This window comes from Zeus faber, assembly GCF_960531495.2.
Source record: "Zeus faber genome assembly, chromosome: 4".
Taxonomy (NCBI): Eukaryota; Metazoa; Chordata; class Actinopteri; order Zeiformes; family Zeidae; genus Zeus; species Zeus faber.
The window spans coordinates 20,307,337-20,333,396 of NC_137191.1; the positions used below are offsets into that span (position 1 = coordinate 20,307,337).

The following is a 26,060-nucleotide window of genomic DNA, read 5'->3' on the forward strand; positions in this document are numbered from 1 at the left end:
AACATGGACAGATCTAATTATCTTCGGAGAAATCAGGCTGGGAAGAAAGAACTTTGGGTGAATTTATATCAAGTTGGAAAATAAATCTCAATCTTAATACAGCTATAACAGAAAAGCCCCAAACATAACAGAAATGCACTGGAAATGCCAGAATGGATGTGGAACTGTTCTTCCCTATAAGGTGCTGAACCCTCAAAACTCTGACTTTATACAGCATGAATAAAGTCAGAGTTTTTTCAGAAAGTCCCTTCCTCCCTCCCACCCCTCTCTCCCTATATATATATATATATATACATAGTATATTAAAGTATAGTATAGCCATAGTATTACATTTATAATATTGAAAATAAAATATAATGAAGGCAATAAAACAACAATAATAATAATAATAATAATAATAATAATAATAATAATAATAATAATTGTTATTATTTTTTCTATTATTATAAACTGAATGAAAAGATTGAAAAATAGACAAATAGATGATAATTAACAATAAAGAACAGGTGCACATGAAAGTAGGTGATCTCTCTCCCTCTGGCTCCCCCCTCTCCCACACACACACCCCCTCCCTCCGTTTCTCTCTCTCTCACACACTCTCTCTCTACCCGCTTCCTTCCCTCTCTCCCTCCCTCCCTTCCTCCCTCCCACCCTTTCTCTTTCCCTCTCTCTCTCACACACACACACTCTCTCTCCACCCACCTCCCTCCCTCTCTCTCTCTCTCTCTCTCCCTCCCTCCCTCTCTCCCCTCTTCCTCTCTCCCAGCCTGCAGAGTTTTCCGTCCTGTGTCAGGGTAACATCGTGGACAAAGACCACCTGACGGTTTATGACCAGACCGATGGAAGCAGTGGGGAAAACTCTCACCTACCGAGATCATGACACCGGACCGCACAGAAAGCTGCTCCCAGGACAAGACCAGGACACCAAGGAACCCCCGGAGATCCAGAACCTCGAGTCCAACTATGTGGACCTGGACAACCTGCTGGACATGAAGTCTGAAGCAACAAAAACGGTGAAAGTGACGTTCACCGGGGAGGGAAACCAGCGGGCTGTGATCAAGTGCTGTGACACCTCGACCCAAAATAAGAGCCCCACTAAGAGCTGTGAGAATGAGGACAAGAGCCTTTCAGAGGACTTTATCGAAGAACACCCAAAGGACAAATGGATCGACGTGACCATTTCTGGAGATCTGCCGCTGGAACCCCTGTTCGGGTGCAAAGATCCCCAAAACTTTGCGCACTTGGAAAATGAAAACCAGCTCCAAACCTCGGGTGACTGTAGTGAGGCTGAGTTGGAGGAATACACCGACATGTATTTGAACTGCAAAACCGAGTCCGATGACGGTGCCAGCGCGGTCGCGTCAGACCACTGCGAGTCCGAGACGGTCCAGGACGAATCCCACTACATCACCACGCACGAAATCCAGCTCACGGAGCTCGACCACGACGCGGACTACGACCTGGGCCAAGGGACCTGGGACTTCGAGGACGACAATCTGGTTTACTCGTTTGTGGATTATGCTTTTTTCGAGAGCGACGAGACGCAGGAGGGGACTTTGGTGGTTCCGGGAGACAGAAAGACGCAGGTGAAGAACGACGTTACGCACAATCCGTGCGTCAGCTCGGACGAAAGCGTACCTAAAGCTGAAAGCGGTGATAGGAAATTTGGAAACCCAGGGGGGGGCATTCCCTCATCGTCCATAAAAACATTCTCCAGGGAGGATTCCGACAACATCCCCGAGGATATAACCCAAATATGTGACCATAATACGCATGCCGGGCTCAGGAGCCGTCTCTTTGGTACTGGCGCCGTTCCACGGGACACCGTGCACCAGTATTTCATCCCCGCGCCCAGACGTCAGCACCTTGCCACCAAACTAAGGTGGAACGACGTCAACGAGTACTCGAGTGGTGGGTCCAGTTCCATCAGCGAGCTGGACGACGCCGATAAGGAGGTGCGGAATCTGACGGCCAAGTCATTCCGCAGCTTGGCGTGCCCCTATTTCGATGCCATCAATCTCAGCACGTCCAGCGAGTCGTCGATGTCTGAGTACGGGCTTAACAAGTGGTCAGCTGCTTATGTGAATTTAAATCATGGGGGCATGCCGCGGAGAGGAGGAGGAGGAGGAGAGCCTTGCGTCTTTACGCACAAGAGTTTGAGTGCAACGCTGGAGCTTAGCAAGGCAAAAGATAGTGAGGATAAACAGAGCAGCGGCAACACCAAAGCTCCGCAAAGCGAAATGCATGCCATGAACAAAAAAACACCTTCTAAACAAGCACCCCCTCCAAACAAACAGGTCGAAACCCAACCCCAGCTTGGTGATGTTATTACATTGACAGAGACGTTCAATTTCCATTGCAATGTGGAAGCAGGCTTACCTGAAGGTAAAAGACGTTTGAGATGTTCCAGGAGTGCTCATGGATCTCACACTAAAGATGGGGGCGCCTCCGGAGACATACACACGCATAAAAGAGCAATCTTTGCATCGAGCCATTTGAAAAATGTAATTTCCAAAAAGATGCAATTTGAGCAGGAGCGCAAAATGGAGAGGGGTGAGCTTCGAGACTCACACCCCGCACTCTCCCCGTGTTTTCAGTGCAAAGAACAAGAAGCTATTAAAGAGAGGAATCAAGGGAGAGACCTGCAAAGGCAAACCTCAGAGTCAGGTTCGGGGTACACTGTTACTTCTCTGGAGGAAAAGAGCAATGAAGGCAGTGGACCTCACTCCTGTGAGGCCACAGAAACGAAAAAGAGAAGTGACACAAAGGATAACTCAGAGTTATCAGAAAGGGGACTCAGTGAAAAGAATGATTCCCAGGAGCCACCAAAAGCACAGCTTACCCACAGCCAGCACAGTGCTTTTATATCTCTGAGAGAGGGTGAACCTCAGAAGGAGCGAGAAGATCTCACAGCCTTAGGTGACACCACAGTCAAGGATGAATCAGATGCTAGCAACGTGGTGAACAAATTGTCTCAGCTCTTTGTCTCCAGCTCCCAGTTGCTTCCCAAGGAGACAAGCTGTGACCAGCACTTGTCCAACAGCACATCAGCCATCACAAGCTCTGGTCAACAGTTGAACATGGATAGTGAAAAAACCACAGCGGGAAGAGAAGAAAATGGGAAAGGGGAAAAAGCTCCTGAGATCAAGATACGCCTGAGAAGCGTGAAAGAGAATAAAGGGTACACACTCAATATTGCCAGCCTTCTGACCCCTAAAATAAGCAACACGTTTCGTACATTGAAGACAGCCGGTGAAATGCCTAAATGCCAAGTCCTTTCTACGTCAGATAAGATTCCCCATTTCGCAGTGAGAGACGTGAGGGACACTAAGTGCAAGTTTCAAACACCGATCTATCACGTCAGAGATGTGCGCAAATTAGTGAAAAGTTCCTATCATTTTGTTACCCTGGACAGTAATGACAACAAATGCTCTACTTCTGCTGCAGCTGATGTGCATGAGGATAAGAGCAAAACAGATTCATTTAGACAAGTATTACCATCTCCAATCGTTATTAAGTGTAATTCAGTCAAGACAAATAGCAATGTTAGACAACCTGCGGCTACACCGGAGTCATCATCCCAACTGAAACAAGGAGAGGTGGGCAGATCCTCTCCGAAAACCTTATCTGAACCTTCCAAAGGTGAATGTACACCATCACACTGGACGGCAGGCAAGGAGGCACCTGCTGTATCCAAGCCGCTCAATCCAGAACAATCTGAACTCAAGCCAAATATTGAAGCCAGATTGGCAAAGCGTCTTGAAAGATTGGCCAGTGATACAGGTGAAAGGAAAGGTGAATTGAAAGTACCCAATCAGGCCGCACTAGAGAAACTACAAGCAGCTGTCAAAACAATGGAGCAGCTTTACGTCTTTGACAGAAACGAATGGAAGCGTAAGAACCTGGCCCCACAACCCATCACAGGCAGCCATGTTCTTTCTCTTATTGCCAGTGAAGAGCATGGGGCAGAGGAGCCTGTTACAGCAACAGTGATGACCAGACTGAGTGACTCTGAAATGACCGCTGACAGCAGGATTCCTCAAATTCCGCCATCAGAACTATGCAAGGACAAAGAAAATAAAGGATCTCTGAAAATCATACGCGTCCCTTATTACGAACACCCCTTTAAAACTCAATCCCAACAAGGTGAGACCTATAGGAACAAACATGTGCTCCATTTTGGCAATAGTAATAAGACTCCTATAACCATAAGCTCTGTGAATAATGATGTTCCTCAAATGTCGTCTACATCAAAAAGCACTGTCTCCAAGGCCCCAGTGGCTCCTTTGTCATTTAAAATTGAAACGCCAAAGCACACACACCTGGGCCAGTCAAAACCAAAAAGCGGTCCCAACAATGCTACTGCTGCTACCTTCGGCACTTCAGACCCTGAGAACTATTTAACAATACCAGGGTTGGGCCATACAAGTGAGATGCAGCTGCAAAACCAAGAGCAGGTCAACAGTCATATCTATGGTACCAAAGCCAAGACAGGGTACACTCATGGACCTGAACACGCCGATGGGGGTTTGAAAAGGTCTCCTTTTGTTATAAAGACTGATTCACCCGAAGTTCCTCCTGCGACCATCTACCACCATTCACCTACAGCCATACAAGTGCCTCAACCGCAGGTTTTCTGCCTCTCGCCCTCCATCCCTACCTTGTCGCCTATTCCCGGCGGAGAGGCGATCCTGCCACAAACCCAGCGGAAGATGCTCCTGGACGTCACAACGGGACACTATTACCTGGTGGACACGCCCGTACAGCCCACCACCAAGCGTCTCTTTGACCCCGAGACGGGTCAGTATGTGGACGTACCCATGTCCCGTTCTCCCGTGGCCCCTATCACCCCTCTGCCTGTGTCACCCTTGACGCTAAACCCGGGGGCTTACGTACCCACGTACATGATCTACCCGGGGTTGATCCCCTCACCCACTCAGAACGTACAGCCAGAATGTTTCTCTGGTGCTGAAAACGCAAATGGGAAGCCAGAGAAATACAGCCAGTGCTCTGGGCAGGAAGCTAGCGCGACAGGTGCTGAAAGCCCATATTATAGTGCCACAGGAGAGACGACTCATGTGCCGCTGCAGCTACCTGTGACTGTGGGAAATGTCACCACCAGGGAAAGTGGCGCAGCCTCGGAAAGGAAGCCAGTTATCAGCATCACAACTCAACAGGGTCCGAGAATAATCGCTCCCCCCTCGTTCGACGGAACGACCATGAGCTTCGTGGTAGAACACCGGTAACCCGCGGGGCTGTAATATGTGAGTACCCCATGAGCATTTCCACTTAACTCCTATTATATGTGAATAGTGCTGTAAAATGTCTGTCTTAATATGATGCAATGCTTCCCCATGATTTTAAAGTAAGCTCTTAGCCAAGGAATATGACTGACTCTCATACCCCCTCTGCTGTAGGGCAATCCCAGTCGAATGGCCCTAAAGTCCATTGGAACCCATTGTCACCGTATTGGCATATTCCATTGTAATTCAATACAAGCTATCTTGTTGGGAAGAAACTGATCTTCAAACTGTCCAACTGCTGTGCCGAGGTCACATGGGGTTGATAGCGTTCTGTTTTGAGCGGCTTAGAGGCGGAACTGAAAATTCTTGGGGTTGTTGATGTGAGAGAGAAACAGTCAATCATTCCATGAGACACGTGGATTCGTGCACGCATGAAGGGATGCACTGCATCATCTTTTCTGTCAGGCCTGTGATGGGACCTTGTAAATGATGCTAGCACAGCAGCCCACGACGGCTGCAAGGGCGGTGTGTAGGTGTTAATAGATATGCAGCAATTCCATGACAGGTAACTTGACTCTCATGAACTCTGGCTTGGCTTGTTGGGACGATAGTATTTTAAACCGCGTCCTGGAGCTTGTCTGTTGAGTTCCTATTTTTCTGCATTACACACTGTCGGGCTATTTTCATCGTGTGAGACGAGTTTGTTTACATGGTTTATTCACAGGGGTTGAAGGGTGTCACTGGAAAGTATTTCAGCCAATGACGCTCTGTAGTGTGTTATCCTTAATCAATGTCATAGAGGCCTTAATTACTGAGATAGTGTTTCAGGTTATTAGTGTGCTTGCTTCGTGTTCCTGGCATTTTATTCAAATTCCTGCATGTCGGCTGTGTAGAAACACTTATTTTACGCTCGTTCTTCTGGTATATTATGGCAACAGGAAATTTGTTGCCCTATGAAAATATTGTTTGAAAACATAAATATATTAGAACTAGATAAGAAATTGTGTTCCAAGTGACAATTTGGTTGCTTGAAACTGATTAATTATTTTGTTCCTTATTTGATGATAATAACAAATAATAACAGTAGTGGAACCATTTAAACAGATAGTTAACTTGTCTGTTTCATTTATATTTTGATTTGAAAATTGAATGCAAAATGAATTGGAAGTAACACACACACACACACACACACACACACACACACACACACACACCCACACACACACACACACACACACACACACACAAACACACACACACACACCCATCATGCATTTGATTGCTCACAGAAACATACTGTATATACCCAGCTATACAGTATAAACAGTATTTTGATGTTTTCAAAGTTGATGTTTTTAAATTTTAGAGTTAACTGTTTGATCCTGGTGACTCTGTTTTTACATATTTGTTGCTTATTATTATTGAGGAGGAGGTAGCTATACTGCCCTAAAGTGTTCATGGATACTATACTGGTGGTGTTCTTAATGGGTATATTATTATTTGCCTATACTTTGTTAATGTAAATGAAAGCAACAGAGCAGAATATTTTAGGCAATGATATCTGAATTAAAGATTCAAACCAATGTTGTTATTATATATTCAAATTTTATAAATACAAGCTTTGAAATAGTATTGTTATTATAAACCAGCAAACACTTGATATTCATGCTGTTTCATGGGATTCAAAACGTAATTTTGACTTAAAACTTTTTCAATTCCGATGCCAACAACAACATCAAAAGCAACAACAATATAAATATTAATATAAATATTAATATATCAATATATTAATATTAATGTAAACATTAATATTGATATTAACATTAAATATTAATATTAATATATTAATATTAATATTAATAATCAATATAATATTAATAATATAAAAAATGTGGGTATATTGCTATTAATATTAATATTAATATTAATTAATATTAATATAGTATTAATATTAATAGTATGTTAACATTAATATCAATATTAATATTAATACGCAGACTAATATTTATATTAATATATTAATATTAATATTAATATTAATAGTATGTTAATATTAATATTAATACTAAGACTAATATTAATATTAATATTCATTAGAATAATAATTATTATTATCTTTATTTGTATAGCACCTTTCATTCACAATTTGCTGCTCAATGTGCTTTTCAGACAATGCACATGTTCAGCGCTTTTTAACGACAGAGCCTCAGGGCCTGTTTCTCTGATATTTAATGGGCTGGTGATACTTTGGGGCATAGTGAGTAGAAGCTGCCTCCCCACTTTTCTTATGGAGTACTGTGGGAACATTTAAAAGACTGGCAGCAGAGGACCTCGGGGCTAGTTTTGGGTCATAAAATGGCAAGGAGTCTGAAATATGGGACAGTAGAAGGACCTTGAAATCAATTGTCAACACCGGGAGCCAATGCAGTGAAGCTAAAACAGGACTTATATGTTCATTCGTTCCGATTTTCGTTCAAAGTCTAGAGGCAGAGTTCAAGTATAGTGGCAATGATCAAAGAATCCGTTTTGGTCTTCAATCAGACGCATAGATGCAGTATATACACACTTACTTAGAAGTATTCAATACCCATTCTCAGCTAATGTGTCAAAAAAGGAACAACTGCCCAAACATGAGGGATGAATGTCAGCTGGACATGTGGTGGGACAAGCCGGGGGCCTAATACAGGGTTGAGCACCGGTGTGAAGGGGAACACAGGGAGAGAGAGAGAGAGAGAGAGAGAGAGCAAGAGAGAGAGAGAGAGAGAGAGAGTGGGGGGGGGGTGGGTGAGATGGTGAGAGAGTGAGAAAGAAAAAGTGGGAGGCATAGAGAGACAGAGAGACAGGAAGGGAGGAAGTTTTTGCACGCATTTCTGAGTGTGTTGGGTGTATTGGGTGTGTGTGTTGGTGTGGTGTGGTGTGGTGTGTGGGAGGCGAGGTGTTTGTGCCCTGGGGAGAAGGAGGGGCATGGCTGGGATGGCGGTGCGGCAGGGAAAGGTCAGGCGATGTAAAGTATTTGTTGTGCTGATGCGGGGAGAGGGCAGCTGCTCGGAGAGATCAGATGCTGCCCTCGCTGTGGCTTGGACTCGAGGCTGCGAGGCGGTGGTGCCGGGGTCAACTTTTTATAGCCCCCTCCACCCCCCTTCCGCCTCGCCTCAAAAGGGGAGGAAGAGGGGGAGAGCGCCGCTGACCTTCCCAAACAACTTGTTTGCAGGGTGGAATTATTTTGTTGTACACGGGTTGGATGGTGTTACGAAGTTGAAAAGCGGCGCTCCGCATGCGGTACAATGGCTTTGATTTTGGTTTTGTATCAGTGAAATTGAGGATTTGTCGAAAGGGGCACTGTCACTTTAAGGGATAGGTTCACCTTATTTCAACCTAAGCCTTATTAAAATGTTGGCCGACATTTATAACTGCGGTGCTCATTGCACAACCTCGCTGAATGAAACTTACCACTGTGCTGCAGCTATTCACTGTGCTTAAATGCAGTCAAACGGGTGGCACGATGAAGCCTTAAAGCAATGTTAAATCTCCTTTTCAAAAAACTGGAAAACGTCCAGTTTGCGTAGGCAACCACGGTTCCCCGAGGAGGGACCAGATCTATTACTCGTGGGAGTGATCGTCAGATCAGGTAATCCAATCAAAACACTCTGCATTCACGCTTGAAAAGGCAGAGGAAGGGACGCCGCCGCACTTCCGTTCCACCCTCATGGGGTATACAGTAAATTGTGGCTCGATCTCCGTTTCCTTCTCGTTTCGCTGCTCAGCACCTCGGAGGGGCACCGTGCTGATAATTGATCTGGTCCCTCCTCAGGGAACCGTGGTGGCAACCTAGACGTCCCTATCGCAGGGACTGCCATCTATTACTCATGGGAGTGTATACCACGATGCAAAAAATATGGTGATCACCTGAGGGAGGCTCATGTTATAACGTACCCACCACTGGCGTGTGTGTCTCAGACATGTGTGTGGACGTGTGAGGAAAAATGCTTATGGGATACTTTCTGTATCACCTGCTTACTCAGGTCTGTGCGCACGAAACACACAAATGTGTGTGGGGAGCTCCGAGATGCTGCCCTGAAGAGGGCCTAAGAGGAGGACCCTCCCCTGGTAGAGTGTGCGCACGGGCCCTGAGGGGCCTCTAATGACAGGCTCCTATAGGTCAAGTCTATGGCTTCCACCAGCCAATGAGCCAACCGCTCCTTGGACAGGGGCATACCCTTTACTTGGGCACCGAAGCACACAAACAACCGCGCCTAAAGCCCTTAGTGCGGTCCGTATAACACTGCAGCAGGCACAAAGTGTTAAGCCTCTCCTGCTCCCCTGACTCAAAAGGCGGTGGAGAGAAGGTCGCTATCTCTATGACCTGACTCCAAAATGGAGTGGTAATGACCTTCGGGGTGAAAAAAGCGTTGGGACGCATGACCACGCTATCACCTCCACCCACAAACTGTATGCAAAATGGGTTGGACTGACAGTGCAGCAAGGCCGTTTGAAGAGAAAACGATCTTGATGTCTGCAGCGCGTAGGGGCTCAAACGGAGGCCCTGACAGAGCCAGCAAAACTACCAATAAGTCCCAAGAAGGCATTAGGGACTTCCTGCTCTTTTCTCACTTCGCTATTATATTTCCACGCCTGCTTCACCTCTCGGTGTGAATCACCGGCTGGAGTGCCGTTCGGCGAGGCAGTACATATATATTACATTTATTTTCCCTCTCTCTCTCACCGCAGGGAGAGAAAGGTGACAAGTACGCGGAAGTGTGTCACTTCCTCTACCTTTTCAGGCGTGAAAGCGGAGCGTTTCGATTGGGTTACGTGATATGACGATCAGTCCCTCGTTATATTGTCAGACACTGTTAATATGCTATACTGGAAAATAATAAGGCAAAAACATGCATAATATCAAGTTTTTATTGACTCTTCTGCGCTCCGGCAAATGAGCTTTTTCGGCCAAATCCATCTCACCTAAAAGACTAGAAACAGGAAGTTGTGCCGCTTCCTACTATAGCCAATGTTACGCTTTGGATGTACTGCAGCAATAAAAAGTCGTTTTAAACAAAAAGTGACATGATTACTCTTACTCAAACATAGCCTGATTAGACTGCATTTAAGCACAGCGAGAGTGGTAAGTTTCCCAATAGTAAAGTGTTCAGCGAGGTTGTGGTGTGAACAGTTGTAAATGCTGGGGACCAACATTTTAATAAGACCTGTGTTGAAGAACATGGTGAATGGAACTTGTGCTCTAAAACTATTTTTGCTAGAAGCACTGGATATGTAGCGCTGTATGTATAGTGATACTGTACAATATAGTGATAAGTTGCTACATCAGTTTATAGTAGTGAGAATGTGCACTGGTCCCATTTCATTTTAACACCCATTTTATCTTCTCTTTGCAGTTTTAGATGCATTTCCGGAATTCGTTTACTATAACGTCATTTGTCACCGCCGACCCTCCAGATTCCGTCCAGGTCCCACCTGCGATGAAACCCCTACAGTGTCCACCAGCTGATGTTGCACTCCCCATTCTGTTTCTATTTGTATTTGTATTTTCAGCATAGACTACTGTATGCACTCTGGTGTACATGTTGGGCTTTGGCCTCTCTGATGTCCTGCCCGGCTGCTATATGACACTGCTTTGTAATACTTTCCATTCAGCTGCTGTCTAGACCACCAATCTGATATATAACAACAAAACTGTTAGGCACTGCATAATGTCAATTCAAAAGGAAACAAGGCAAGCCTTTTAATTATAATTCCACCTTATTGATCAACTAGCAATCTATAGCATCAATATGGATCGATGCGTATTTAGACGTATTCGTTTTCAAAGCTTATAAAGGCCCTTAATGTATTCCTTAAGTTGTTCAAAGAAAGTGACTGTAAATGTAAATATCCATCTTTAACCCATTTTCCTGAAGACAGGGACCACTTGTCTAAGATGCACATTTTTTGTAAACCAAAGAAAATATAGATAGATGATTATTAAGGCTCATACAGGAGACAAATTTAGAGTAGCAATACGAAACACCCTATGCTGGAAGTCCATGACTCCATTGTGTTTTGTGTCACATAATGCTGCTAATACCTGCCATAACCAGTGTGATGTACATTATATGTGTATATTGTGTTGTAAATGTCCTTTAAATGTTATCGATAAGGAGTAGAAACACACTGAGTGTGTTGCTCGGTGAGAGCTGGGACTCTTGTTCAGAGGATTACTTAGGGCGTGTATTTCCTAAGTAGAGTAACGGGGGCCAGCCGGTGGAAGCTTTTAGTGGATAACCTCCTCTATCAGCTTCACTTTATTTACACATTTGTGTGTAAGGAGAGGGGAGAGGGTGCGCGTCTGTCTAAATGTGTCAGTGTTTGTGGTTGCCAGTTATGCCCGGCATTTCAGCACAGTGTGAGCACACAAGAAGGAGTCGGGTTACTTCAGCGTTACAGTGTTAGACCTAAATAGATGTACAGTGCAATATCTTGCTCCTTCTATACGTTTACCTCATCTTTTTTTTTTTTTTTTTTTAACCCTACTTTTGACTCTATATATGTGTCCATGGTTTGCCAGCAGGATTGAGCCCTCTAAAGAAACTAGTTTTGATAAGCAAATTCTGCACAGAGAAGCCTCTCAGTCATTTATTTTAATTATTTTCCTTGTCGCTTGTTTCCTTTTTGAATGGTCTTTGCAGTGCAAATAACAGGGAACCCTGTTCTATTCACAGTCCAACACAGCCATAATGAATACCGTAGCATATAGTGTGTTTAAGTACATGAAAGGGTATTTGGAGCTGCTGGTCAGTCTATCTACCTGCCTTCTTTACATTTTTACTGTGCAATTGTGACAAGAATTCATATGGGAAAAAACAAAAAAACCCTTACGAATCGATTTCAATTCGGATGATGCTGATTCATGATGCGCTGTACAAGATTTGATGTGATTGTGCTGTGAATTGGACCTTATTAACTCAAACAATACATGATGCATATTAAACAATGAATCAAAATTGTTCGCCATATAATAACAACATGGCCGACAATTACAAAGCTTAAAGGATTAATTGATCACTTGCATTTTTAGAGCAGTGCAAGTAATGTATGTATTTAAATAAATACATTGAAGCCAGTTGTGCAGAAAACTATGCAGGATATGGTGATGAATAAACAATGTTAAAAAAAAAAGAAGTAATTCCCTTGAATAGCATTTCTCTATCCAGCATTCATTATTTATTATGATATTAATTGTACAAAGTTGACAAAATTGTCAATTATTTTTCTCCCGTAGAAAAAGATATAGCTCTTTTAATTTTGGTACTTTTTTCATTATAAAACCCTCTAAAGCTGATGAAATATCAAATTATATATATATTTCCATTTGTTTGCTACAATTAATGCTGTAAAACAAATCAATATATATTTATGTACAGTATATGAAATGACCATATTCTGTGAATACTATCATAATGTACTTAATACACTTGGATCACCATTTTGTCATCAACAGTAAAATGAAAATATCGGTGATATCAGTAGCCTGATGTTGGGATGAGACAAAATGTTTATCTTTCAGATCCATTTCCCCGGAGCCTTGCACTGTATGAATAATGTCGGCATTTTTTGGTCTGAATGTCCAACAACAACAACTCTCTGACCCACAGACCCTGTTGACGCTTGCTTTTGAAAATATTAAGAGGACGGCTAATTAGAAAACAAGATGGTCGGAGGTACGTGGGAATGTCCAACGACAAAGTGCAGTTTGAATGAAATGTAACGTCAAGATGAGGCGGTCGTGTTCTGGGCCTTGTGTTTGAATAACGCACAAAATGATTGTATTGACTGGCCGCCTAAAAAAAGAGAGAGAAATCGGGATGAATAATGTGGGTTGAAAAATGTCATAGTGTGTGGATGTATAAAAAGAAGGTAATGTGAAATGTGGCAAGTGACTTTCTAAGAGACTTGAGAAGTCTGCAAATGTTTAATAAAATCAAAATGCAAGTCAACCGAATACATTGTCCATTTGTATCATTATTTTATAATTATATATATTTTATTGTCCATTGTGATTACTTATATGTTAGTATCATAAAGATACTACTGTACCCATTATCTATTATAAAATACTATTTTTATTATTACCATTATTAGAAAGTAGTACAGAAAATAAAGATACTGGCGGATATAGACATTTTAATAAATTCCAATCAACAAACAAACAAACAAACAAACAAATACAAATTAAGAAAGAAAGAAAGAATTAAAGAAAGAAAGGAAGAAATTTGACGGAATTTCTCCCTAGGGATTAAAAAAGTGTTAATTATCTCATTTTATGTAGAAATCTGAAATAAAACGTCCAAGGTTTACGCTCAAGAATATGGTAAGAAAAAAAAAATAGAAAGCAAAATAATGATAGTGAATAATGAATGAATGAATAATGTAGTGCCACCCTCTTTTTTTTCATTTTTTTTTCTCCTTTTTTAATTGCATTGTATTATTGAACACAACCTGGAAATGCAATATTGATATTTGGCTTCACGGGACAGCCTCATTGTACAAAGACAAAGTTATCCTACCAATACGAATCTGTTCTTATATAAGTCCTCAAATTAAGCATTTGAGTGCATCATTTGGATAATTTTCAAAATACCTGAAACGTATGAATCTATCCCCCCCCCCCCCCCCCCCCCCAGTTGAAACATGCAGATCAATCGCAGTTCTAAGGGAATGCAGCAGATTTAGGAGAAGGGAGGACCCCGCCGAGGCCCTGGCATGCGGCGCTGTGCAAGCTTAGCTCTCCTGACACTGAAACATCACCAGCCTCCCCGGCTTAGGTTCAACCTGACAGTTTGCCCGCTTGTTTACGCCGTCGCCATGGAGGCGGCGAGACTGGCGGACACTGCTCTGCCCCCAGCTGCTCTCGGCGGTTTCTGAAGAATCTACATTAAGGCCCAGTTGTTGTGCCCGGATGCCAAAAAGGGGGCTCTGATGTCACAACTGGGACAGAAAAAGTTATGATTTATAGCACTAACCTGGGTCAACAAGTCTAAGTTTCATTCAGGATCTGCACTCTTCCTTCTTCGTCCTTCTGGACGGTATGTACAAATACTTTGTCATTGTACATAAGTACATTTTTCAAGTATGTACTTAATATATTCAATTTGGGAGAATTTTACTCTGTTCTATCCACTGGCTATGAACATTATTAATACTTTAAGTACACTTAAGCGCAATAAGTTTTATACTTTTACTTACATAGAAATGTCAATGTGTTACTTCATCACCATTACGTCATTTTGTGTCAGAGCATTTCTACCACCAAATGAACCATTTTATTTTTTATAAATGTGACTTCTGAGCCCAGCAAAAATGCTGCGTTAGTGAACAATATCTATGTTTTTTGTGATCTTATACTGGAGAAGTTTCAACCGCTGTGTATATAATCTGACAGATATATAACACCATCTGAATTTACAAAAGGTAGAAGGCAGAACACAGAGCTTCCGGTAGACATTTATTGCCAGCCATTTACAAATCTATCAAACCCGCCCGGAAACAAGGACACAGAGCGCTTCACACGAGTCTTTAAAATGCGGTAAAATCATGGCCTTGTACAATAAATATATTTAAAAGTCGATGGGATCAGCAAAAACAGCCTAACCTTATGTCGAGCATGTACACACATCTTAAGTGATCAATCAAATATCTGAATTACAAAAATATACACAACCTTTATTTCTAGGGATTTTTTTCTTTATTATATCATAATTTAAGATCCCAAGATTGTCCTAATAGTAATATTAATAATTCAAACAATTGCTCCATGTTTAATAATAAAAAAAAAAATAATGACTTGCTGAAACAACAGCATTTTTATTTTAAAGAAAAGGCACCTGGGCCCTACACTTTTTTCGGTGGAATATTTACGAACTGTAGGTGTGTGTATTGGGGGTTTCACAGTAGTACTATTCACATTGAGTGTAAGGCATCAAATAAAACATACAAAGCCGCCCATCATAAATAGATATTTATAACAAATCCATAAAACAAAAATGCAAAAATTCCCATGTTTCAACAAAGGCGTTGAATCAAAACGACTTGTTCTCTGAGGAATGTAAACATGGCGTGGTGTCGTAAAAAAAAAAAAAAAGAAAGTCCTCTTTGAGGGCGGAGCTCCCACTGGCGTACCTGGCCGGAAAACGACTCAAGGGTCTTCGAGAACCACGGGCGAGGACTCCACCCTGGGCAGTTTCGGCTCCGCTCTGCCTACCGTGTCTCCGCGGAGCCCTAGTTTACCAACTGGAGTCGAACACCTTCTTGCACATGTCGGAGTTCTGCTGGTGCAGAGGGAATTCGGACCCGGAGACGAGCTGCTTCTTGCTCCTGCGCGACACAAAACTCTTCCCCGACGGCAAACTCTCGTACTTGCTCAGGTGTTCACTGAGGGGGGGAAAAAAGAGGAGAAAAACAAGGAGAGTCAAACAAATTCGGCTTTGGATGAATACTCCCTCTTTTTATACTCATTGGCTTTGTTAAATCTTTCAAGCTTTTCACCGTCCGGGACACAGCCCACAATCTTTTTAAAATTTAATTTCTAGCCACAGTAAAAAAAGGTTGGCTCAGGCCACTTTATCTGTCGTCAGAAAGTCGCCACTGACATGGAATATTGATTTGAAGAGATTTACGCCTAGTTTAAGGGGGACGGCCCATTGTTCCGATGGCCTATAATTCTGAAACCCCAACAGTCTGAAAAATGTCAGGTTAGAGATGGTTCAGTTTAGGTATAAGGTTCGAGATGGTTAGAGGGGACCTATTATGCTCCTTTTTAACACAAGTCAATTTATGGTCTCTGAGGTCCCCAAAACATGTCTTTGAAATTTGTTGCTGAAAATACCACCCAGATCATGCATTTGAGCCGGTCTAAAAAGCCTCTATAACCCTCTCGTTTCAAAACGGACTGCTTGAGTGGGAGGAGCCACCCTCCTGAGGCCCCGAGATCTGTGAGCCAATGGGGTTTGAGCACAAGTTCCGGGTTCTGTGAGCCAATGGGGTTTGAGCATGGCTTCTGGGTTTCGTTCCGTTTACTCCGTAACGTTCACTTATTTCACATTAGCAGTCCTCCAAAATATGCTTCTGAACAAATTTGAAGCGTGAAATAAGCAGTCCAGCTGCTGAATCTTCAACTCTTTTTTTTCAAAGTTTGTTCCGACTTTCGTTGTCGTGCTTCAAGCTTGTGGGAGACACGCTGAATGGCACGCTTTAAATCAATGTCAGCATTCTGTTCTCATTAAGCCATTGTAGTTCCAATGTAACCTCACAATATGGCGCCACTAGTTAGTGCCTTAGCATTTAGACAGTGTGAAATGCGGGATGTGAAACCAGGCGTATAAATACGTATTCCTCAGAAGTGTGCATTAATAGTATCCCCAATGCATATATTAAATGTCGTAGACTATATTATATATATTTCATATATATATAATTATTATATATGGTATATATTCAATTGTGACCCCTGTATTGTTATAGATATGTTCTTGTCAGAGAGAGTCTTCTGGGGAAGGAATGGACCTCACGATACCTGAAGGGGAAGGAGGTCTTGTCCATCTGCATGCACACCAGGAAGGGATACTCGGAGAACTGGACGGTGGTGATGAAGTCCAGCGATGCCTCCATCTCAAAGCTGACCTCCATCCCGGCTCTGACGAAGTCCGTGTCCACCGTCACGTTGCCAGTGACCACCAGAGCGCCCCTGCCACCCAAAGAAAATGACATGGGAATGTATTTTAATGTTCAAGCAGCGTATGTTAAAACACAGATATCTCATTACAGGGCTTCTGGCCTTTCTCTAAAAAACAGTTTGTATTATTTTTGTTTTTTTGTCTGTTCCAAACATGCCCGGGCCCTAAAATGTCCGCGTGGTTTATTCCGTGCCTATACATAGCCCCGCTGCCGGTCTATTATCAGAGCAGACAAGGTACAAACTATGCTTATCCACTCACCTGCCTCTGCCACTCCCCCGCCACACTGGGATTATCTCAAGATGAAGCACTATCACCAGATCCAAAACCCTGAGTATCTGACTGAGTATATCCACTGGGAAAGAACACCGTCCAGACGTCTACGGCATGCTGCTCCGGGGCCAATGAAACCACCTCAAGGGCCTCAGATTAGAAAAAGCTACAAGGCCTCCAGTGTCCCTACACCAAGTACAGAACTAAAAAAATAAAATAGACTAATAAATAGTAATTTGCGCAAAATGTAAAAACTCCTTCTTAATTTCCCTAACTCCGCGTTTTTGAGCCTATTTCTTTGTCCAATTCCACAACCCAGAAACCGGGAAAATACATGGAAAGAATTCATTTTCCAAAGCCCCTCAAATCACCTTTTTTTATTCTTTACCTGGAACTGTTAACTTTGGGTGTAAATTCCCACAAGTAGGGAGGAAAGGAAACTTTCAAGGGGGGTAATAACATGTGTATATATATATATATATATATATAGTATTCGATTTCAACCCCCTTTTTAACCCCCATTTAAATCCGATTTCATCACTGCGGGCTTAACTTCACGTTATCCAACACCGGGCTCAGTGTTCTACTGGCTTCTGTTGCGAAGCGTTGATGGTAGCGCGCTGAAATCTGAAATAGAAAACCCAGGAGGGATCACTAGAAGAGCTGACGTCATATCCACACCTCCCCCCCGGGAGGGAGGGAGAACAGGGGGGACGCACTCGGACCCGCATAGTGACAGACACCGCTCTGGATTATGTCCAGCGTGGAGCGTTGGAAGAGATGAATCAGACAGCACTTATAGGCCTGGGTCTGAGGTCTAGGAAATAAACCCAGCATCAACACCGCTCTATCTGCGAGCGGTGACTATTTTCGGACGAGCGACATAACCCACCCCTCATTTTCCAAACAACTTCCTTTTAAAACAACAAAGAGATTCCCTTTCTATCTATCTATTTGTCTATCACAACGCTCCTTGCCCTAATCCATATTACACGCAACAGATCCTTTTCTAAAAGTATATTCAGTAAGATCATTTCTTATCACGAGAGTGGCATTAACTTTTGTAGTCCTGTGTATTTTTGATGGGAGTGGGGTGGGTACCTGTTGTTGACGCTGGTCTTGGACTCCCGGTACCACAGGCTGATCTCCATGCCTCCAGAGATGTCGATGGCCAACCCTCCCTGGAACTCTGCGCTGGCCTTCAGCCCGGACTGGAGCTGGATGACCTGGTGGGGGCAATGACGATGGAAGGGATCAATATTCAAAGATAGAAAATAAATAAATATATATATATACTGTGTATATATATATATATATATTTTTTTTTATAACATTATATATATAATGTATTCTTATTGACAACATAATTAAAAATAAAATAAATACAACAAATATTTAATATAATAATATATATATATTAATATAAAATGTTAAATGAAATAATAAAATAAAAAATGTTGGCGTCCATCTTTTAGTACTGTTTATAGCACAACCTCTCTGAAACCCTACCGCTCTACTGCAGCTTCTTTTATTTTTATTTATACATTTTTGGAACCGACGTTGAACATTGTTTACCACTGTACGCTCAAATAGACTGCTGTACATTCACACAGCAGGTTGCGAGTAGGAAGCAACGCGACTTCCTGTTTCTAGTCTCTTGTGTTAGCGCGGATAGAGCCAAAAGAGCTAATTGGCAGAAGGGGAAAAAAGAGTCAAAAAAACCCTGACAAAGCTTATAAAATACATGTTTTTGCGACCACCATTTAAAGACTGTTGGAGAAAATATTGCAATGCAATATTGCATTTTTGAAAAGGAGATTTAACATTGTTTTGAGGCTTAAATGGTTGCCCCATTGGGCTACATTTCAACAAATAATGACAAAAATATCCTTTAACATGCATATGATTTAGAAATAGAAGCTCCATTTCAGTGATGGGGTTATCAAGTTTTCGTTTTGGGCGCTCAGTACCTCAGAATGGTCAGTGAGCAGGATGAGGCCCTTCACTATGTTCATGGGCTCCCCGGACATGGAGAACATTTTGGACATGAGGTCGGCGTAGCCCTTGAAGAAGGTGACGGGCCTCAGCTGGATGCCGAACAGCAGGGCGGACATGCCGGCGAAGGACTCCAGGTCCTCCTCGCCCTCGTCGGGCGTGGTGGCGATCAGGGACTCCAGGCCCTGGGCCTCGATGGCCACCTGGAAAATGGGGGAAAAAGGACGTTTTACTTACATTACAGGATAATTCCCTGATCCGTATTTCTTTGCAGCTCTATTCTATGTATGGGAGATGGCTCAATTGCAGTGGTATTCAATTCAGCATCTCCAGTGGCCCTGCTATGACGTGAAACATGTAAAGCTACTCATTTTAAATCATCTGTGAGGTGACTTCACCTGCAGGCCGTGGAGCAGGGCTCCTTCACTGGAGCCGTAAATATTCATGTTGCTCCTGCGCAGGATTCCGGAGCCGGAATACAGGATGTCCAGGCTGTACGTGGAGGTGACGTCGGCAGATCCTGCAGGAGGAGGACATTTGTGGAGATTGTATTTGACAGAAACAGATCAGTAATTCCGAATTAAAACAAAGGTAAAATGCACAGAATACCAATGCAAAACTGTCTATAACCAGCCGTCAAATGTTACGGTTTGGATTTTTCCCCAGAACGTCTTTGCCTTTGTCCTTAGAATTACTTGAAATTATAATGTCCCTAAAAATCCATTGCAGTGTGTTTGTGCATCTAATAAATCGTCAAAGTATTTCCACCGTAAACTTTAAATAAATGTTGCACTTACGCGCCATGAAGCCTGAGTAAGCGGAGGATGAACCCACTTTAGAGAAGCGGTCGTAGTTGTGAGAAACCATGGCCTTCATGGCCTGTTGTACCACTTTGCTAAAAAAAACACAAAAAATACATATAAAGACAGAAATGTTTTGTCATCGGTGTTTTGTTTTTAAAATCAATTCATTCATTGCAAATATATTGAAAAAAACCCACAAAATACTGTAAAAATCACCATTTTATACAATACAATAAGATGTGATGCGATAATACTTTATCAGATCAAGTCAGAAAAGACAAAAACTAAGACAAGAAATAAAGATACATACATTTACCAAAACATATTCAAGGCCCTTCAACATACATTTGATCTGAGGTTATACTACATATTTAATTTTATGGTTGACTGCTACTGTAGTAGTTGACTCATCGATGGGGAGGGCCGGAAGTACTGTAGGTGCTTAAAAAGCCGATGTTTAACATAAAATTAATTGAGATGTAGGGAAAATAAGTCAATATTAAAATATAACATCTTAAATTGGGGAAAAAAAATTACAAAAATTATGTTTCAAGTTATTTGTGTTGTTTTTTTTTTTTTTTACAATCAATTCATTCCTTGAAAGCATATATTGAGAATATATGTATATATATATATATATATATTTTTTTTTAAGAAAAATCGTGTTATTCACCAGTTGAGTATTTGGAGGTAAGGGGCCACAGTAGGTAAATTGAACATAAATATCCGTTAAGTATTTGTTAGAGGGGAAACCCCTGAGTACAGGACATTCACGTCCATCCTCCAGGTACCTGGCGGGCATGTGGAAGTGCAGGATGTCCTGCACCTTGGACAGCATGTACTTGTTCATCTCGTGCGGCAGGTTTCCGATGGAGAGCAGCAGGTTCTTCACCTCCTCGCAGGACGGCTCGCTGCCCAGGATCACGTCGGCCGCCGCCACGCGCACGTTCTTCTCGTAGACGCGGCGGTTCTGGTGGTACACCCTGTTCACCGTGCGCTTCACCTGGGGCGCCATGGACGCAACACACTCTGTTAGCGGTGATTCAATTCAAGGTCATTTTCTGTGGTGAGCTGTTGACACGGAGGTGTATTGCTTATCAGGGCTTTTAGGTTTACTGTACCTTGTGTTGCCAATGGTTTTTATTGTTCATCATTTATTTTTAAGCAGCTTTTCCTGGTTTATTGTTTTATTTTTTTTTTATAGTTTACTGTAAATTACAGAATCGTTCAATCTTCTAATGAGGTTGAGGTTTATTGTATATTGCCGAGTTTTTCTTAATTATTGTTACATTTTTTATTTACCATGAGGTTTGTTGTACATGTGTACAATGTTTTTTTTGTTTGTCTTTGTTTTGTTCCAAATGTTTTATTGTTCACTGTTTATTTCTGGGTTTATTTCTTTGGTTTGTTGTTAGGTTTATTTGATTGTTGGCTGTCTGTTTTATATGTTATTTGTAGATTGCCATTGTTTTCTTCTTTCCTTTTTTGTTTATTTTATTGCCTTTTGTGAATGTTTACATTTATATGTATTGTTTATCGTATATTTTTAGGTTTATTGTTAGTTTTGTTTTTTATTGTAAATTTCTAAAGTCAATTTTAATGTATATTTCCAAATTTCTTTATCTTCTACTTAATTCTTAGCTTTATTGTACCGCCGTTTCCTATCTATCAGTCTAAGTATCTATCTATCTATCTATCTATCTATCTATCTATCTATCTACATATCTATCGATCAGTCTATCTGTCCATCCATCCCTCCACTCCTCCCTCTCTCAGGGACCTACCTCCTGGGTGATGAGGCTGGGCTGGTACCTCTGCAGGGCGGTCAGGGCGATGGTGTTGTAGGCTCCCACCTGGGCCTCAGCGAACCTGGAGAAGAGCGGGACGGCCTCTGGGAGCAGCGAGTTCTTCAGGGCCAGGAGGAACATTTGCACCTCGGCCTCGTCCTGCGTGCTGTCCGGACCTTCCAGGAGCATCTTCTTCACCTGCACCACGGTCTGGGGGGGGGGGGGGGGGGGGTAGCAGGAATAAAGAACATTACAGTATATGAAACGATTTGATGTGGCAGATGTCTGGAGTGGAGAAAAGTGGGTTATACAGTATGTCAACCCTGATTCTATTCAGTCTATGCAATAAAATAAATGGTTGGTGCAAAAAGTGACTTAAAGTTGAGGATTCAGAGCCGCTCGAGTTCAAACAATACTTTTTCTGAATTATTTCGTGAATTATTTTCTTAATTCATTTTGATGAATTGAGTGTTAGCGTATTTTAGCTTACTTGTGTTCAATCAATCTTTGTTGAATGTTAGTCCAGTGGAAAGAGGCATCACAATATAAATAATAATAATAAAAAAGTATATAAAGAAGAAAAGCCAGCCATCCACATTTCAATACACAATACTTCAAATTACAATCACCAAAGGGAGCCAGTGGCACTATTTTGCAAAGTTACATAGCACAGTATGAATATTAATATAATATCCAACTGCAATTTTACAATACAAAAATAAAAACTTGAAATCAAAGCTATATTTCATTCAGGCTCTTTAGAATATAACGAGACAAGTTCATATCCTCAGTGATCAGCTCAGAAATAGCTTTTTTTTTGAGAAGTCATAAGCTTACACCCATAGCATTTGGACTGTGTTTGTCAACTTGAGACAGGTTTTTTGGGGACTTACTGGTAAGTCGCAGCCTCCTTTGTGACACAGCTTGTTGACCAGCGCTCCCATGATGATCACCACCGACTCCTTGATTTCAGTGCTGCCGATCTTTCCCTTGGCAATGTTCTACGACAGGAAAAAAGTCATCATGAAAATACAATTCATCACCTGGATGAGGGAAGGTCTCATCATAATCTCTAAGAAGAGGTATTGACCAGCAGAGCCTGCAGCATCCTCTCAGTGGGGTTCGAGGCGAAGCCGCAGGCGTAAAGGAACCTCTCCTGCAGAACGAGGCCGCCGGCATCGGTGAAGTTGAGGAATTCCAACATGGCGTCCAGGGAGGCGGGGGTCTGGGCGGAGGTCACGGCGTCCACCACCTGAGGCCTGGTGGAGTATGACATTGTTTTTTTTTTCGAAATTCATAAAAAGTCGAAGCGAATTAAATAAGAACAATGCACAGATTTTATGGGACAGCATCTCACATAAAAGACATACAACTTATGTTATTTTGGGAAAATTGCAATTCGTACCAGGAATGGCTTTGAGAAGGGATCTTGTTTATGCCATGTTACTTATACCAAATTTGAATCATAATTGGCACACTGAGAAGATGGAATAATATTTTCTAATATTATTTGTCATTCTCTCCGTGTGTATCTTCTCAGCATGTGAATGAGAGCAGTTTTTCAAAACTTCCATGCAGTTTCGGTAATTAACTTCATGCATCGAATTAATCCAGTACCTCCATAGTAAAGTTACAGTACCTGCACAGCAAACTATGAAGCCCCCTAGTGGCAAACCTATGAATGGCAGCTATTGTAACAAAATGCAAAACAAATAAAGTCAATCCTGCATCTGGTTAAAGAAAGGGAGCAACACCTACATTTTAGAACTTATTTCTTATTACATTAGGAATTAGTCCACGAAACTGATAAAAATCCACCCCCTATTTGTCATATTTTGTTCATATAGAGCACACAACAGGAGGGGAGGACAGTAATGAAGAGGTGAGGTGGTCTTACAGGACACTCTTGCTGGCACTTCTCAGCACCTGGAGGATCTGGCCCTTCGGGGCCTTCCTGACGCTCTGGATCAGGGCCAGGAAGCTGCGGGGGGCCGTAGCCCTGGAGAGTCGGGCCGGCTCGAACTGCTGCCGGACAGACTGCCAGTGCTCCAGGAGCTGGAAGAGAGACGGGAATATCAGAGATGATTAGAGGAAAGTCTCTGTCAACTGAAATGACCGATTGAAAGTCTGTAATACCAGCATGAAGCATTCAGTAGAACGTTGGTCGCTTGAAAAATAAGTAAAAAATTAACAACCTTAATAGATATTTTGTATGAAATATTATGGTCCGGCACTAACTTTTAGAAGTGGTTGACAAGTTGGCGGCTATGCATCAGCTGTTGGTTGCCAAGTTGGACAAAATGGTTGACGAATATAAATCATTTCAATAATTGAGTGCTCATGATCCTATTTTCACCCTTATTTCAATATTAGGAAAGTGGTGTCAAGAAAGGGGAAACATATTAATTAACAGAAATGCATTTTATGTTTATATTTAGCATGTATTATTTTTAAAAGTTTGAACAGTTGTCTCCACACCTGTCAATGCATTACATTAATGCACATTCTTCTCGACTATTATCCCTGCACAATGCGCAGACTGTTATACCTCATACTGTGAACATCTGCACATTCCATGGGTCATATTTTGCACATTCCTGCACAAACTGTACAGCTCATTTATTTTAAAAAACAGCCATATTTTAGATATTCTTGTATATTTTACATATTGTTTTCTTATTGAAAATGTTTCTATTTTACACTTGTGTTTCTCGACTTGCAGTACTTGCGTTTTACTTTCTCATTACCTCTTACTATGTTTATAAACATCATGTACAGTATGTTCTATTGCTATTGCTGTGCACCAAACATCCAGACAAATTCCTTGCACATGTAAACTTACTTGGCATTAAAAATTATTCTGATTCTGATTCTACGAGTATGTATCAGTATGTAGTATGTAGAGTATTCTACAAGAGTATTCTACAAGAGTATGTTTTGTATCAGATGCCGGATTCGTACATTTTCGATTTCTAAACATTTCTACACATAAAAAAAGTGGTTGACAAGGGAGCAACCAGATTGGAGAAGATGGTTGACAATGGTCCAAATCTGTGTTGCTCAGGGCAACTGTGCCCTGTATATGATTATATTATATTATATTATATTATATTATATTATATTATATTATATTATATTATACTAAAAAGGCTTAAAACTTACTGATGGACAGCCCTTGCACTTGGATGTGACCTTCTGGGCCACGATGCCCACAGCTGCCAGTTTGGCGTCGACGGACTGGACGACCTCAGCCACGTCCTTCCCAGCAGCCTCCAGTGGACCAGCCTCCTTCCCCACCAATTTCAGGGTTTGCCTGGTAAAAAAATAAATAAATAAAATAAAAATAAAAATAAAAAACATAGTGAATATGAAAACCAAATTGGTTTAAAAAAAGGTAGATTTAGAATTTGGTAATTATACATTTTTTTATAATGGAAACCAAGTAGTAAGTTTAATTCGTCATTTTAAAATGAATGAATAAATGAATAAATAAATAAACAAACAAATTCAGTAATTAATTAATTAATTAATTAATAAACAAACAGACAAATCAATAAATAAATGCATCTATTTTAAATAAGTTAAATGTGGTGGGGTTTTTTTTCATATTCCACAGTGTGTTTACCGTGAAACGACTTTCGCCGCAGTGGACCTGCGAGCGTTGAGAGCGAGCATGTGCGTCTCCTCGGCCTCAACCAGCTCAATGAATCCGTCCTTAATCGTGAAAACCGTGACGGAGCTGGACTTTCCAGTCACGCCCAACACCTGAGGGGGAGCAGGGTCACGGGAATCAAATGCAATTCACTTCTGACTTCTCCCTTCTTCTCCCCCGTTGCAGTTGGGTCGGTGTTTCGGCCGCAGACTGACCTGGCTGTGGGTGGTGAAGCCGCTCTCCCGGGCGGCGCACGTCTCCAGGATCTTTGTTCTGGTCAAGCGTCCGCTGGCTGCTCTGTACTCCACCGTGCAGCGGCCGGACACGTCGTTCTGTCGGGATCGGGGGGGATTTCAAGTGAGTGCCGTGCGCCGACACGGAGAAGGGCAGGGGGAACCAATGGGCTGCGGCGCGTGCTCACCTCGATAACCTTCCCGGTGTTGAGCTGCAGCTGCAGTAAACTGGCCAGGCCTCTCTTCAGGTTCCTGACGCTGCCAGGTTCCGAGCGGTGCGAGTAGAACGCCTTCACCTGTTTGACAAGCAGAAAGATCACGGCTCACTTCAGGAGGAATCTTGGTGAC

The 26,060-nt window shown here is 42.2% G+C and overlaps 2 protein-coding genes across 2 annotated transcripts in view; one reads left to right on the top strand and one right to left on the bottom strand.

The window, feature by feature from the left end:
* The first annotated feature begins 796 nt into the window (after positions 1 to 796).
* LOC307229672 (uncharacterized protein C4orf54-like) lies at positions 797 to 13,233 on the top strand. Its single transcript, XM_079999708.1, has 2 exons — positions 797 to 5,264; positions 10,637 to 13,233. The coding sequence occupies exon 1, from the start codon at positions 828 to 830 to the stop codon at positions 5,244 to 5,246; it is 4,419 nt and encodes a 1,472-aa protein (XP_079855834.1). The 5' UTR covers positions 797 to 827; the 3' UTR covers positions 5,247 to 5,264; positions 10,637 to 13,233.
* Positions 13,234 to 15,520: 2,287 nt separating this feature from the next.
* mttp (microsomal triglyceride transfer protein) overlaps positions 15,521 to 26,060 on the bottom strand; it is a gene marked incomplete at both ends in the record, with an annotated part of 14,827 nt that continues 4,287 nt past the window's right edge. The window contains 15 exons of the mRNA XM_079999475.1: positions 15,521 to 15,668; positions 16,810 to 16,980; positions 18,344 to 18,468; positions 19,213 to 19,440; positions 19,636 to 19,757; positions 20,035 to 20,132; positions 20,832 to 21,043; positions 21,825 to 22,037; positions 22,721 to 22,828; positions 22,918 to 23,086; positions 23,725 to 23,882; positions 24,990 to 25,140; positions 25,453 to 25,592; positions 25,695 to 25,811; positions 25,901 to 26,008. Coding sequence (XP_079855601.1) covers positions 15,521 to 15,668; positions 16,810 to 16,980; positions 18,344 to 18,468; positions 19,213 to 19,440; positions 19,636 to 19,757; positions 20,035 to 20,132; positions 20,832 to 21,043; positions 21,825 to 22,037; positions 22,721 to 22,828; positions 22,918 to 23,086; positions 23,725 to 23,882; positions 24,990 to 25,140; positions 25,453 to 25,592; positions 25,695 to 25,811; positions 25,901 to 26,008 — 2,268 coding nt within the window. The remainder of the gene's footprint in view (positions 15,669 to 16,809; positions 16,981 to 18,343; positions 18,469 to 19,212; positions 19,441 to 19,635; positions 19,758 to 20,034; positions 20,133 to 20,831; positions 21,044 to 21,824; positions 22,038 to 22,720; positions 22,829 to 22,917; positions 23,087 to 23,724; positions 23,883 to 24,989; positions 25,141 to 25,452; positions 25,593 to 25,694; positions 25,812 to 25,900; positions 26,009 to 26,060) is intronic.

What these genes read in the sequence shown, in the direction of transcription:
- LOC307229672 (XM_079999708.1), top strand. Translation starts at nt 828, where the DNA reads ATGACCAGACCGATGGAAGCAGTGGGGAAAACTCTCACCTACCGAGAT.